The sequence below is a fragment of the Gallinula chloropus genome (genome assembly GCF_964237585.1).
Source record: "Gallinula chloropus genome assembly, chromosome: 1".
In the NCBI taxonomy this organism is placed as follows: domain Eukaryota; kingdom Metazoa; phylum Chordata; class Aves; order Gruiformes; family Rallidae; genus Gallinula; species Gallinula chloropus.
Window position 1 is genome coordinate 22144981 of NC_140085.1, and position 12393 is coordinate 22157373.

General features: G+C 43.8%; 1 protein-coding gene across 1 annotated transcript; it reads right to left on the minus strand.

The window, feature by feature from the left end:
• Positions 1-11581: 11581 nt before the first annotated feature.
• On the minus strand, positions 11582-12148 carry ASCL4 (achaete-scute family bHLH transcription factor 4; the record flags this gene model as incomplete). The annotated part of the gene is made up of 1 exon (XM_084277825.1): positions 11582-12148. The coding sequence occupies one exon, from the start codon at positions 12146-12148 to the stop codon at positions 11582-11584; it is 567 nt and encodes a 188-aa protein (XP_084133951.1).
• Between the last annotated feature and the right edge of the window lie 245 nt (positions 12149-12393).

Here is a 12393-nt window from a genome sequence, read left to right on the forward strand (position 1 = left end):
CTTTTTTTACTTTAACACTGCAGGAGCGAGGACATGCAGGGTCTGTTTGTGGGAGGATTAGTTCCTTTTGCCTGCAGAAGGTTTCCACCACTGGGGAAGTGTCCTCACCAGTCATAGCATTCCTGGAGAAACAGGGGCTTGGGGTGAAGCAGCTCACAAGGTGCGGCTTGGGAACCACCTCAGCCCCTGCCCTCCCACCCCACATCTGCAACCCGTAGCCCTCCACATCTGACCAGCGCTGGTCACAGGGGGATCTGCCCGTGTAAACACTGAGCGTATCCTACACATGTCAGATCAAATCACAAGGTCTTCCCCTTCCTGCAGAGACATCTGAAGCCTAAAAGAAGCAGATCAAACATGTAAATTTGAACTGAGATTAATTATACGTTTGTAACTGGAGGGGGAAAAAAAAGCCATTAAAGTTTGTCTGCATTAACTATGCCCGTGAGGGTGTTTCTTTGTCTTTGCATGTGATGATACTTCATGAGATACCAGATCTGGTTCCACCAGATCTCTGGAAAAGCCTTAGAGGCTTCAGGAAACTCTGCGAATGCGTTTCAGCAGGAGGCAGACAAGGAGAAGGGAAGTGTCGGCTCCGCTTCCTTGGAGTGCTGGAGCAGACTTTGTTGAGTGGCTGGAGGCTACTTCTCAGCTCCCAGATTTCAAACAGGTATAATTATCACTTGGATAAGGTTCAGGACTCGAGGGAGCTGCCAGATCTTTCATGAGTTTGTCCCACTGAATCTAGGATTTTTAAAAAACAACAAAGAAAGGAGGGATTTGATTTAACCATGTAGGTGTTGTCTCACATCCATATATACCAGGTAAGAGTCTACGCCTGGTACTGTCCAATAGCCTGTCTTAAACACACTTTCCCTTCAGAGCATCTGTATTGTAATATCTATATATATAACCTGGCTGAATCAAAGAGGTACCGCAAATTTCTCTGTAAAAACTATCACAGAATTACTGAATGGTTCGAGTGTGAAGAGACGTCAAAGATCACCTAGGTCCAATCCTCCTGCCATGGGCAGGGACACCCTCTGCTAGACCAGGTTGCTCAAAGCCCCATCCAACCTTGCCCTAAATATTGCCAGGGAGGGGGCATTCACTACTTCTTTGGGCAACCTGTGCCAGTGTCTCACCACTCTTAGAGTCAAGAATTTTTTGACTCTAACCTAAATCTACCATCTTTTAGTTTAAAGTCGTTACCCCTTGTCCTATCACTACACTCCTGATAATCAGTCCCTCTCCAATTTTCCTATAGGCCCCTTTAGGTACTGGAATACTGCTGTAAGGTCTTCCCAGAACCTTCTCTTCTCCAGGCTGAACAAACCCAATTTGCTCAGCGTGTCTTCATAGGAGAGGTGGCCCTCCTCAGGACTCACTCCAACAGCTCCATGTCTTTCTTGTACTGGTGACCCCAGAGCTGGACACAGTACCCCAGGTGGGGTGTCACCAGAGCTCTCCAAAAAGTTCAATCCCAAGGAGTTTCAGAAAAAGCAGCATCTGATCTTCCAGGGATCTCAGTGACTCTCCAAAGCTTTTTGAACTCTTTTACCCTGCCTCACCAACTGACTTTCCTTAAAAGTCTCCAAGTACATTCTAAGTCCAATGGCTTTCCATTCACTCTTTGCATGGTGTGAATGCCTTAAACCTTCAGATCTGCCAAGTCTCTTTCCTAATCATTGCAATCAAGTCACTGTCAATATTTGAGCATACACTTGTGGACTTTGTTCTCAGTATTAAAAGTTTGGGTTAGCTGAAAAGAGGGGAATGCTTTGGGGAAAAAAATAAAATCAAAGCTGCCTCCATTTTGCAGGCATGGCTCAATACAAACACCTCTACAGTATTTACAGCTCTATCCTTTCAATATGAAAATGGCCTTCAGAATCATTTACAGAATAAACTTTGTCTTATCTGTAAAACTTATTTCAGGTACAAAATAAAACTCCTGGACGCAGGTTGCTGCTGCCATTGTCACACTGGAGTGACATGTTATACCAGGGACTTACAGCAGAAGTCTCTCTGCCATGCCCCATGCTTCAAGCCCCTGGTCCCCAAACCTTGGCACCTGCTGTAGTAGGTGCTCTGTGGCATTTCCCCCATGCACATCTGTGCCCACATTTGCATGCTAGATCTGATTACTAAACTCTTGTTCTTTCTTTTGAAATTAAGAACAATGAAGAAAACTCATCAGTGACTTTCCTAGAGCTGTTCTGTTTACCCCATGTTGCAGTCACAGGAAGTCTGGCCAGAGACCCCACTCTGGACTTCCTTCTTGGGAAGAAAAGCCCTGAGACTGTGAATGTGCTCTTAGTACCACCTTCCTAGTAGACCCAAGTGGATGAAATCTTGAGATCCTTTACCAACACATCAACAGGCATCTCTAACGTGCTCTAAGCTCTTTTTTTCCAACTATTCATGTCCAGCTGCTCTCTGCAAATGCCTGTTCTGCATGATGCACACTGGCTATGCTGCTTTCACCTAATTCTCACTCTACATGACCATCTTCTACCCAATCACAACTTCTGATGCCCATCACTCCACAGATGCAATTTTATTAGGTTTTGTGGAGTTTACTAGGTGCTGAAATGACCTAACCAGCAACTTTTTCCACCAAAGATGTGAATATGAAGCGTGCTCTTTAAAACAGTGACCTCAGTACAATTCCAGCAAATTTTGCAGAAAATAATCTATGCTTAAAAGTTTTACTAAAAAAAAAGCATTTAAAATGTTTTAATGCAACATCTTTTTCAGTCACAAAGCCAATATATCTCATTTATCCCTGAAAACACTGACCATCACTACTGCAGAGTAATTCAGCCATTGCATGATGATGGCATCACCGCTGTTTTTCCTCTTTCAACACAGGCTCCCATAGCACAAGCAGATACAGCCTGGCGCCCTTATGAAACTTGCTTTTAGCAAAAAGTCAAAGCAGCTGGTAACTGAATGAGCTTCTCAGGCAGGGTACTATAAACAACGTTTAATAATCTTATGCTTTATGGGCTTGTTAACGTAAATGGAACTTTTGAAGCTTTCATAGCGCTGCAAAATGCAAAGTTACAGAGCACACCACACATAAACAGAGGCAAATGCCTCACATTTGTACAGCATGTCACACTGACATGCTGTAAGGCACTAAGCTTTGATCTGTCTTAAGTAGCCCCTTGGGATATGCCACCACTGCTTGCATGGGGCATCACCCCTGTGGGATGCAGCATTACCCATCCGTGTTGGGTAGTTCTGGGGCCAGGGCACTGAGGGATGTGATGGTGGAGCTGGGCAGGGCTTTTCATGGCTTTTTTACCTGGCTTCACAATGGTTTGTGTTATTCAGCAGTAGGGTGCTGCTGGCAAGGAGGATGCAGCAGCATCTTTGGCATGAGACTGGAAGAGATGTCTTTGTTCCCACCACCCTCGTTATACCTCTAATATACAGGAGTAGAGTTGAGTAGAAGAATAGAATAGAACAGAACAGAACAAGAACAGAACAGAACCAGAACAGAACAGAACAAATGCATGTGCCAGCTCTGCAATACCAGATCTGGGTAATGTGCCAGGGCAGATTTATCCATGAGCAGAGCAGACTTGGGTGCTTCCACTCACACATGGGACAAGCAGCTCAGAGAGCTCCTGGTCGCACCATGGCAGCAACCAGCTCCTGGTAAAGTGGTACAGAGTCAGCCTGGTGATATTTTCCAGTGAGGCGAGGCAGGATCTCCTGGTGCTCCCAGCACAGAGGAGAGAGGAGGGCCAGGCTTGTGTTGAAACAGAGGGGAAAAAACAGGGCTGAAGTAATCAGTGTTTATCCCTCAGCTCCTGATGGCAGGCAGGCTGAGCTCTGTAATCATCCCCTGCACTCCCCAGCTAGAGCACAGCCTGCTCATAACTGCTCAGCACTTTGATAAGAAATATGCTCGGAGGTATTTTGCAGTGCTGAACAAGAAGGGCCACACGTAGTGCGATAAGCAGAGGGCTGTTAGCAAGAGGGTATACTAAAATCAGGCTGCTGTATGAGAACGACACAAAATACACACCCAGGACAAGCCCACATACTCCTGTCCCTATAGCAATAGCCAGGACTAATGGAGCAGACTGGAGGGAGGAGAGGAAAATTATAGGGATCGATGATGCATGGCAAAAATGTAAAGAAAGTTGGCATTATCACTGATGCACACCTATACCCACCCTTTGAAAAACATTAGCAGCAGGGAATAGCCCTTCCTATAGTCCTAAGCTTGGCAGAGCTTTCCATCAGGACCAGCAGAACATGCCTAGCCTAGAGCTCTCTGATTCCTCCCTCTAACAGAAGTGTTGCTATGTTGGGTTGGATGTGTTCACACTACAGACTTTTCCCTTGTCCCCTCATCCCTGTTCAAAGAGCCAGTGCTCTCCCTTTCTCCTGCAATGCCCAGTGCAATGTCTCTATGGTTTCCAGCAGCACTCCTGATTCCTGGTATGGGGCACAGAGGAGGAGGAGGAGAAGGGAGGAAGAGCAGTGCCAGTGATGCAACTCCTCATTTAAGAGAGACACCTCCTGTGTCTTGTCCATGCTTCAGACTCTTCGTCATGGTGCTGGGCTCCTCTTACTCTCCTCACTATTACATTTTGCTCCTACAGGATTACAGCCCACCCTGTAGTTCAACCCCACCTCTTATTCCTGCCTTGTGACAGAAACAGCAGACACAGCTGATTGTGGCCAAGCTTGCAAGGGATGCCTGAAGTGAGCAAAGCCTCAAGAGGCAAAGCTGAGTCCTTCCTAAACTCGTGGCATCCCAGGGCTAAAAATGCATGATGGAGAGTTAGAAGCAATCCTGGAGGAATTAATCCTCCCCAAAGATGCCATATCTCATTTGCTCCCATCTCCTTTGTTTCAGCCATGCAGCCCATCTGACACCAAGCAGTATGCCACACTTCAAAACCACTGTCATTTCTCCCTCCTCTCTGCTGTCCCTCCTCCTTCTCCCATGCACAAACACCCCAGCACTCATGCCTGTGTTTGTCCATCTGGCTTCATTTACACATCACACAGTTTATTATCAGTTTCATTCATTAAGCACTGGTGAGTGGGCATGGAGACACACACATCACCTGTGCATGAATGTTCCCCTGGGATCACCCCTCTGCAGCTGAGGCTGAGACAACTTTGGTGCTTTTTAAATTCAGAAAAGCTCCATCAGCCTGAGAGAGCATAATGCTGGCAGTAAATGCATTAAAAGACGTGGAAATTCCGTTTGTTTGTAACTACTTGTTCTCCTTGTGATCTCAGTGCAGATGGAAGAGATTGATTAGGATTTGGTGCTGACGTCTGACAGCCTCAGAACACAAAAATCTGCTACACATGCACAGAACCACACCACATCCAAAAAAACTCCTGGGGACAAGCAAGGTGCTTTGTGAGCAGCACAGTAAATGCAGCTTAGCTTGGATTTGTGTTACATGCTCCCAGGTGTCACCTCCTACTACTTACCCCATATTTTCAGCCCTTCACCCTCTCACAGTCCATTCACTCAGCCCCCCCCCCCCTCCCAAATCCAAAACTCTTTCAAAATACTCATATTTTCACCCCTTGGCCCCAGGCAGCATGTTTTACTAGTGCACAGCATGTATGCCTGCTGATGGGTGGCTGGTGCCATGGGCTGGATGATCATCAAGTGGGTCAAACTGAAAAGACAATTCAGTGTTAGCTTCCCCCTCCCTAAAGACTCAAATTTGGCATGTCTTCCCACTCCAATGCCACCAGCATTCACAGATTGTAGGAAAATTTCATGTCAGGAAGGTTCAGAAGGCTTTGGGGATGGGACATCTCACACACAGAGCATTGTCTAAGCTTTATTTCCATTGGGAAGCAAACAAAAAAAATTCCACTAACAGGCTTTCTCTTGGATTTGCAAGGTGTGAGCCTGTGTGAGGCTCCTGGTGTTACCAGAAACAGCACAGGAGCAGAGCCCTGCTCCAGAGCAGAGTCGAGTACCCCAGCCTTTCCAGCTTGTACACAGCAGCTACTGTGCTTCTTTGGGAAGGATGGTTCTTGTGTAAGGCATGACAAGTAAAGGGAAAGCAATTAAACCAACCTTTTCTTGTGCTCTTCCTCTGAAGTGTATCCAGCAAACGTATCCTCTGCACATACCTGTACTATCCATTCCTGAGCTGGGTTTTAGTTGTTCATTTTTCAACTCAGTTTGCAACTGGGCAATGTTTTTTTTATTCTTCCAAGGCCAGGCTAGAGTTCTGAATCTTTATTCTCACCTTCGTCCCAGGCCTGGTAGAGCTGACTATCCTCACCCTTCATATACTCAGGTACCTGCCATGGTGCTGGTTGTACCCCCTGTGCATGCTCTATGCTCAGGCCACGGAGAGACAAGTTCTGGCAACAAGGGTGATAAGCAGGCTTAGGTGTGCCACCAGGCTGTTTTCACATAGGGGTTCATCTAGCCAGAAAAGCTCATTTCATGTCTGTGAGAGACGTGTTCCTGTGAAGCCTCTGTGGTAAGCCCACAGTGGAGCTGAGTGCTAATAGCACTGCAAATAGCACCTCGTGTCTTTGCCCCAGCTCGCCTTCTGGCTTGGCTTTTTAAATGGGAATTCTTCTGATACAAGAGGGCAAGGCTGCTGAAGTGGGGGTGCTAAAACAGGACCTGCAGAATCCCCCACTTAGAGAATGGTAGCTTCCATCTGAGCATCCACCTAGGCAATTAATCTCCTTCCCAGAGTCAACCAACAGTCCTCCCACCTGCCACCATCTGCCTTTTCAGAATCCTACAGCCACTACCCAAGCACAGCTGGGTGCTGGGTCCCTGACCCAAGAGCTAGCTATGCCAGCTATCAGACCTAAGGGTCAGAGGAATAATCTTGCAATATGGATACGAGTGGGTAGGGGAAAGGTCACTCTGATGACAAGAAATAGGTGTCTCTTTCACTCTTTAAAAGCCTTACCAGTGTCTTGCACAGCACACTAAACGAACATGCTGGTTCCTATTGAGTTTCCTGGGTCTTGGCTCAGGGTGGCTGAGTCGGAACATTTTCATCCAGGTCTTGGGCATCTTCTGAGCCAGTGCCACCTTGCCAGACTGCTGTAAACACCAAACAAATGTTCTTGTCAGTCTGTGCTCATTTCACTGAGCAACTGAGCCTGATCCCCTACCTGTATTTGATCCACCAGTGACTGTATGGACATTCACTGATGTATGGAGAGCAACACCTTTAGAAACACCTTCACTCATCTAGTTTGTTCTCTCAGCGAGTGCAACTTACAGAAGTTTTCCATTGCTCTGTCAGTGGACATATTCACAGTGAGGTAGAAAAAAAGTGTAAAAATCATGTGGGAAATACATGAGTGAGGCTGAATGAAATTTTCACCTACAAGCACACCTTGAGTCCTGAGTTTACAGGGCTTCCAGATCTGTAGCTGGACAGCTTTGTGTAGGAGCTAGGTACAGCTACTGTCTCACCGTTTTGCTGCTTCTCGTTGGCCCAGAACAAATTTGCATCTTACTCTGTAGCCATTTATCTGTACACTGAGAGTTACTACTCATGAGTACTTGCTGAGATGGTATTTATTTAGACCATTTTGCAGACACATACTGAGACCTTGCTTAGCAATAGTGATTGACCTCAGCTAACTTCATCAGGGCTCTCTCATCAGTCCCAACTAGGAGTCTCCCTTCAGAATGTTTTGGAACTTGGTTTTCTTCCTTCCCAAGTTCACTGGTGACAACTGGTTTCAAAGATTCTTTATTTTTGTGTGGACGTTCTCTGTTCATTTATTCCAGTGAGATAAAAAGGCCCTGATTGCTTTACTGTCTGAACATGACTCTTCTATAGTGCCTTATGGTTTTCTTTGGCCATGTTATTGACACTGGGTAATATAACATGAAAGGAGTGTGGATGGGCTTTTACAAAGAAATCAACTAAATAGCTATTAGAGGATTAAAAGCAATCCCGTGGTCAGGATTACACATCTTTAAAATGCTGATAATATCAAGGAGCAAATGGATTTGTAATTTAATGGCAGGAGAGGGAAGACTTCAGATGTGTGGTTTTTTCACATTTGATAGAAAGATTAAAGTGTCTGCGTTTGGTGCGCAGGAGTTTGATGAAGCTGTAGCACGGTCGCCTAGGGATAGCAGCACTATTGTAAATAGTAATTGCACCACATGGAGAGAATTCTTCTGGTCAACATTTTTATTAAAACTTTAATTCTCAGGGTGACAAGATGGATCATTGTCTGCTTTCGAAGTCTGATAGTGATGTACTTTATAAGCTTTGAAGGAAACTTTTGTCTAGACAGAAGCAGTGTAAGAAAGCTTTTGAAATGTATCTCTCACTTGAAACCTTTGTGGATGCCCACAGAAAGCACTGATCCATATTTGGGAAATCTTGAGCTGTTTTCTACTTCCTTGTGCTAAACATGTGCAAGAGGTTGCAAGAAAACAAGAACTGTGAGAAAAAAAAATGTGTAACTTTCCTAAGAGGTGTTCAACCTCTGGCAGATTTTTTTTCCCAGAGAATTTCCTTTTCATCCAGAAATCCATTTCCTTTAAAATTAAATTAAGCTACATGTGGCATTCTGACTTTTGCATGTGCAGCTATGAGATTGGATTGAAAGGTATTTTAAGGACTTCTCCAGTGATGTTAAAGATGTATAATCTAAAAAATGTTCCTACAGTTGTACTGAAATGTAGACTTTCAACCAGTCTCCTTGACTTGCAGTCCAGAGGCCTTTCCAGAATATTATTTCACAAAACCCAGGCTTGGTTCTGACTGCAGAGTACATGGATATGCAACAAATAGACCAGTCCCATTTGGATGTGCAGCGGATCAGCCTGCATCTCACATGGAAGAGACACCCTAGAGTGGTGATGGCAAGGCCCAGGCCTAGGGTGTGATGTTCCCCACTAGAGATGAAGCTGAAAGGGGGCAGAGCCGTGACCTGGTTTGCTTCTCCAGCCAGCCTAACTAGCTGATCACCGAGAAAGTGGCATGCTACACCACCTCTCTGAGATCTGGAAGTCAGAGGATTATGGCTCCTGGATGTATTTCTGTAGGGGTGAAACCTCTATGATAACTATCTGACCCAAAAATTTATTTGGGGTGTTATCTGATACCTCCTGCCCAGGAAGTAACAGTCATTCTGGTCATTTTTGGTGTTAGTGGTTTGTTTTAATTTGTCTATATATTGTGATATATATATATATGCACACCCTGCTCTTCATCTTCAGGGTGTTTTACCGACAACTCTACGTTTCACAGAATTTGTCTCAGGTATGCTGAGGAAGTGTATGTTTTTCATAGATAACAAAGATTTAATCTCTGCTTTGAGGGAGAAATGCAATTCAGGCTTACACTGGCAGAGTTACCAGCAGCACCACTGTATTTCCAGAAATCTCAAAACTGAGGTAGAGAGAAGAATTGAGTCTCTTGTCAGACACTGTGAAGAGAAGGGAAAAAGCAAAAAAATAATGGATCTCAATCAGACATTCAGACACCTACTTTGCTCTTCTTCTCCTTCTTGAATAACAAACACTCAGGCATCCAAAAATGAGTGCTTCAGCTCTGGATCCTTAGAGACAACTGTCCAGGTACCTAGACTGTACTTTTTGGGTCTGGGAAACAGACACTGCAATAGTAACAGCCCTTAGAAAAACAAAATGGTCATTATAAAAGGAAGCTGGCTACCACAGACAGAATGAAGCCTGTGATATTTTTAACAGTGCTGCTTCAGTACGATCAGGCTGAGTGAATAATTTGCAGCAAGTTGTTTGGACCACTCATGTAGGCTTTTTCCATTTCTGAACTGTGTGTGATTTGCCTAAATGGTCTCACTTTTCAATGTTATTTGCTGTAATTTAGGAAAAACTAATTGAGTGTAGAGTTCCAGCAATATTTAGACACACACACTTTGACTGCAAGTAGTTGAAGGCAAGTATCCAGTAGCTAAAAGTGTACAAATATTCAGAGTAGTCTGCTATTAATCAGCAGAGTACTTTTATACCAGATAATTTTGACTGAATCCCCACAGCACAAACCTGATCATTATCTAGATTTAAAAATATAAATTAAAAATTTAGTTTCATAAGTTCATATTTATTCCCCATCCATTTTCATTATTCTTTCCTGAAAATTCAATAATCCTTCAAAGAGTGCCATTCTCTTTGTTATCAATGGAAAGTGAAAAAAACCCACAGCTGGGATTAATTCAAATTTTTTATTTAAATGAAATTTATGGACACATTTTGAGGTATTTGATCATTATTTGTTCTTACTTATACATGAGTATTTTTTCAGGTGTTCAGTCATCATGACATGAAGGAAAGAAAAAAAAAATACAAAACTATTTCACCAACATGGGGCCAAAAACGCAGAAGACTAAAAGGTCTGTGTGGAAGGTGTATGGCAAAGGAGGTGTTTACTCTATATTCAGAATGGGATTTAAGCACATAGCTAAATGTTATTTAAATCTGGCCTTGGAGGAAAGAAGATTTTAGAGCTTTTAGTAGTCAAGTTTTCATTTTAAGTCAACATGGTCCAAATTAAAGGTATTCCTCTGATTTTGAGATACTAATTTCAAAAAGTGTATACTTTGAAAAAGTAATACAATATTCTAAACAAAAGGAGAAATACTTACATTTTCATGCAGATGTAACCTGATATATTTAACATTACCCTTTCTGCACACAACAGTATCTAACCATTACAGGAACATATTTCTAAGTATACAATCTCTGCCCTGTCAAAAAGGAACAGTCAAGATTATTTTGTCCAGAAACTCAATTTCCAGAAAATAAAGAAGCCTGGCAACATTTTTTCAGTATCATGAGTGGAGCTTTGCTTTTGGAGTGCGGTTTTACTGAACTCTGTTTCCCTCTTCCTAGCATCGATCAGAATGAAAGTGTCAGATTTTCTTTTCCTGAAACTTATGCTTCAAATAATCACCAAATAGTCAGTGTCTAGTGTAGGAGTTGCTTCTTTTACTTTAAAAGATGTTGTAAAATAAATTAATTGCCAGATATAGCTTTACTTATATTTTTAAAATTGCCTTTTCAGGAATACAAGTATTTCTCTGAGTTTTCTAAAAATTTTAGGGAAAGACATTTTGTCTAAATCTTACCTTTCCCAGTCCAAGTGTTTGCTATGCAGTGCATCTCAGGTTAGCCGTCAGGAAAAACAGACAATAAAACTTACGGGCGGAAGCAGGAGAAAGGGGAAGGGAATTTCCTGAAATGGATTTATCTGGTTTTGTTGTCTCATTGAGTGAAAGGCAACACAAAACAGAGAAACAGAATAAAAGATGAATGAGAAGTAGAATGCAAATGTTACTCCAGTTTTAATAATCCAAAGAAGTTTAGCAACATAGCTGAAGCAACCTGAGAGATAGCTCTTTGCTTACAAATAATCTTTAGGGTTTGTACACACAACATTTAAAGTCCTCTGACAAATTGAAAATACCTTTTTTTTTCCCCCCTAGCTGTTTTCCCTCTTCCCGGTATTCATTTTCATCAGTAGAAAAATCCCCAAGGTTTTAGATTTGGTTTTCATCCAAACTTGAAGACTTCTGTCTCCAGGGAGGCTGTTTCCTAGCTGCCCGTCTCCTCAAATTCACTGTAGGGGGATGAAGCTGACGAGGTTTTAGACTCTCCATCACTGTTACACTCCTGCGGGGGACCAGGACTGAGAGCTTCCGGGAGCTCCTTGGCAGACAGTGTTTCCTTACTGTTAGACCCTAAGGGATGGCAGTCCAGCAAGCTCTGCAGGTGTTTGATGTAGCTTATTGCAGCTCTCAGGGTCTCCACTTTGCTGAGGCGCTTGTCAGCAAACTCTTTGGGCAGGTGCTCTCTCAGGCGTGTGTAGCCCTCATTCACGCAGCGCACCCGCTGCCTTTCCCTCTCGTTCCTCTTTCGGATGAAGGCAGGCTCAAAGGAATAGTCATAGACACCCACGAAGCCAGGGAATGGGATGTAGGAGATGCAGCCTGCGTGCCTGCTGTAGGCTTGCTCCCAGTAAGACGGGTCCAGATGGAAGGGAACCCCAAAGGGCTCTCTCAGGGAGACCCCATGGGGATGCACATGGCTGTTAGCCAGGGACACAGCTCCTGGAAATGCAGTCCTGTTCAACAGTCCATCATCATCTTTATTGCTGTCCATGCTGCTTTTTTTTTTTCTCAGCAGAGGAATGTCAGTTCCTGAATTTGGCTTCCAAATCTTGTGTCAGTCCAAGCAAGGAGGAAACATTTGTACAGGTACTCTGCCCCGCAGGCTGCAATTTCCTCCTGCGGTGTATAAAACTCAGATCTGAAAGCACTGCTCACAACTCATGAGGTCCACTCTGTGCCTGGAAATGGGCTCTAATCCTTGTTGTTTTTATAGATGTAGGATGCCAGCTAATTGCC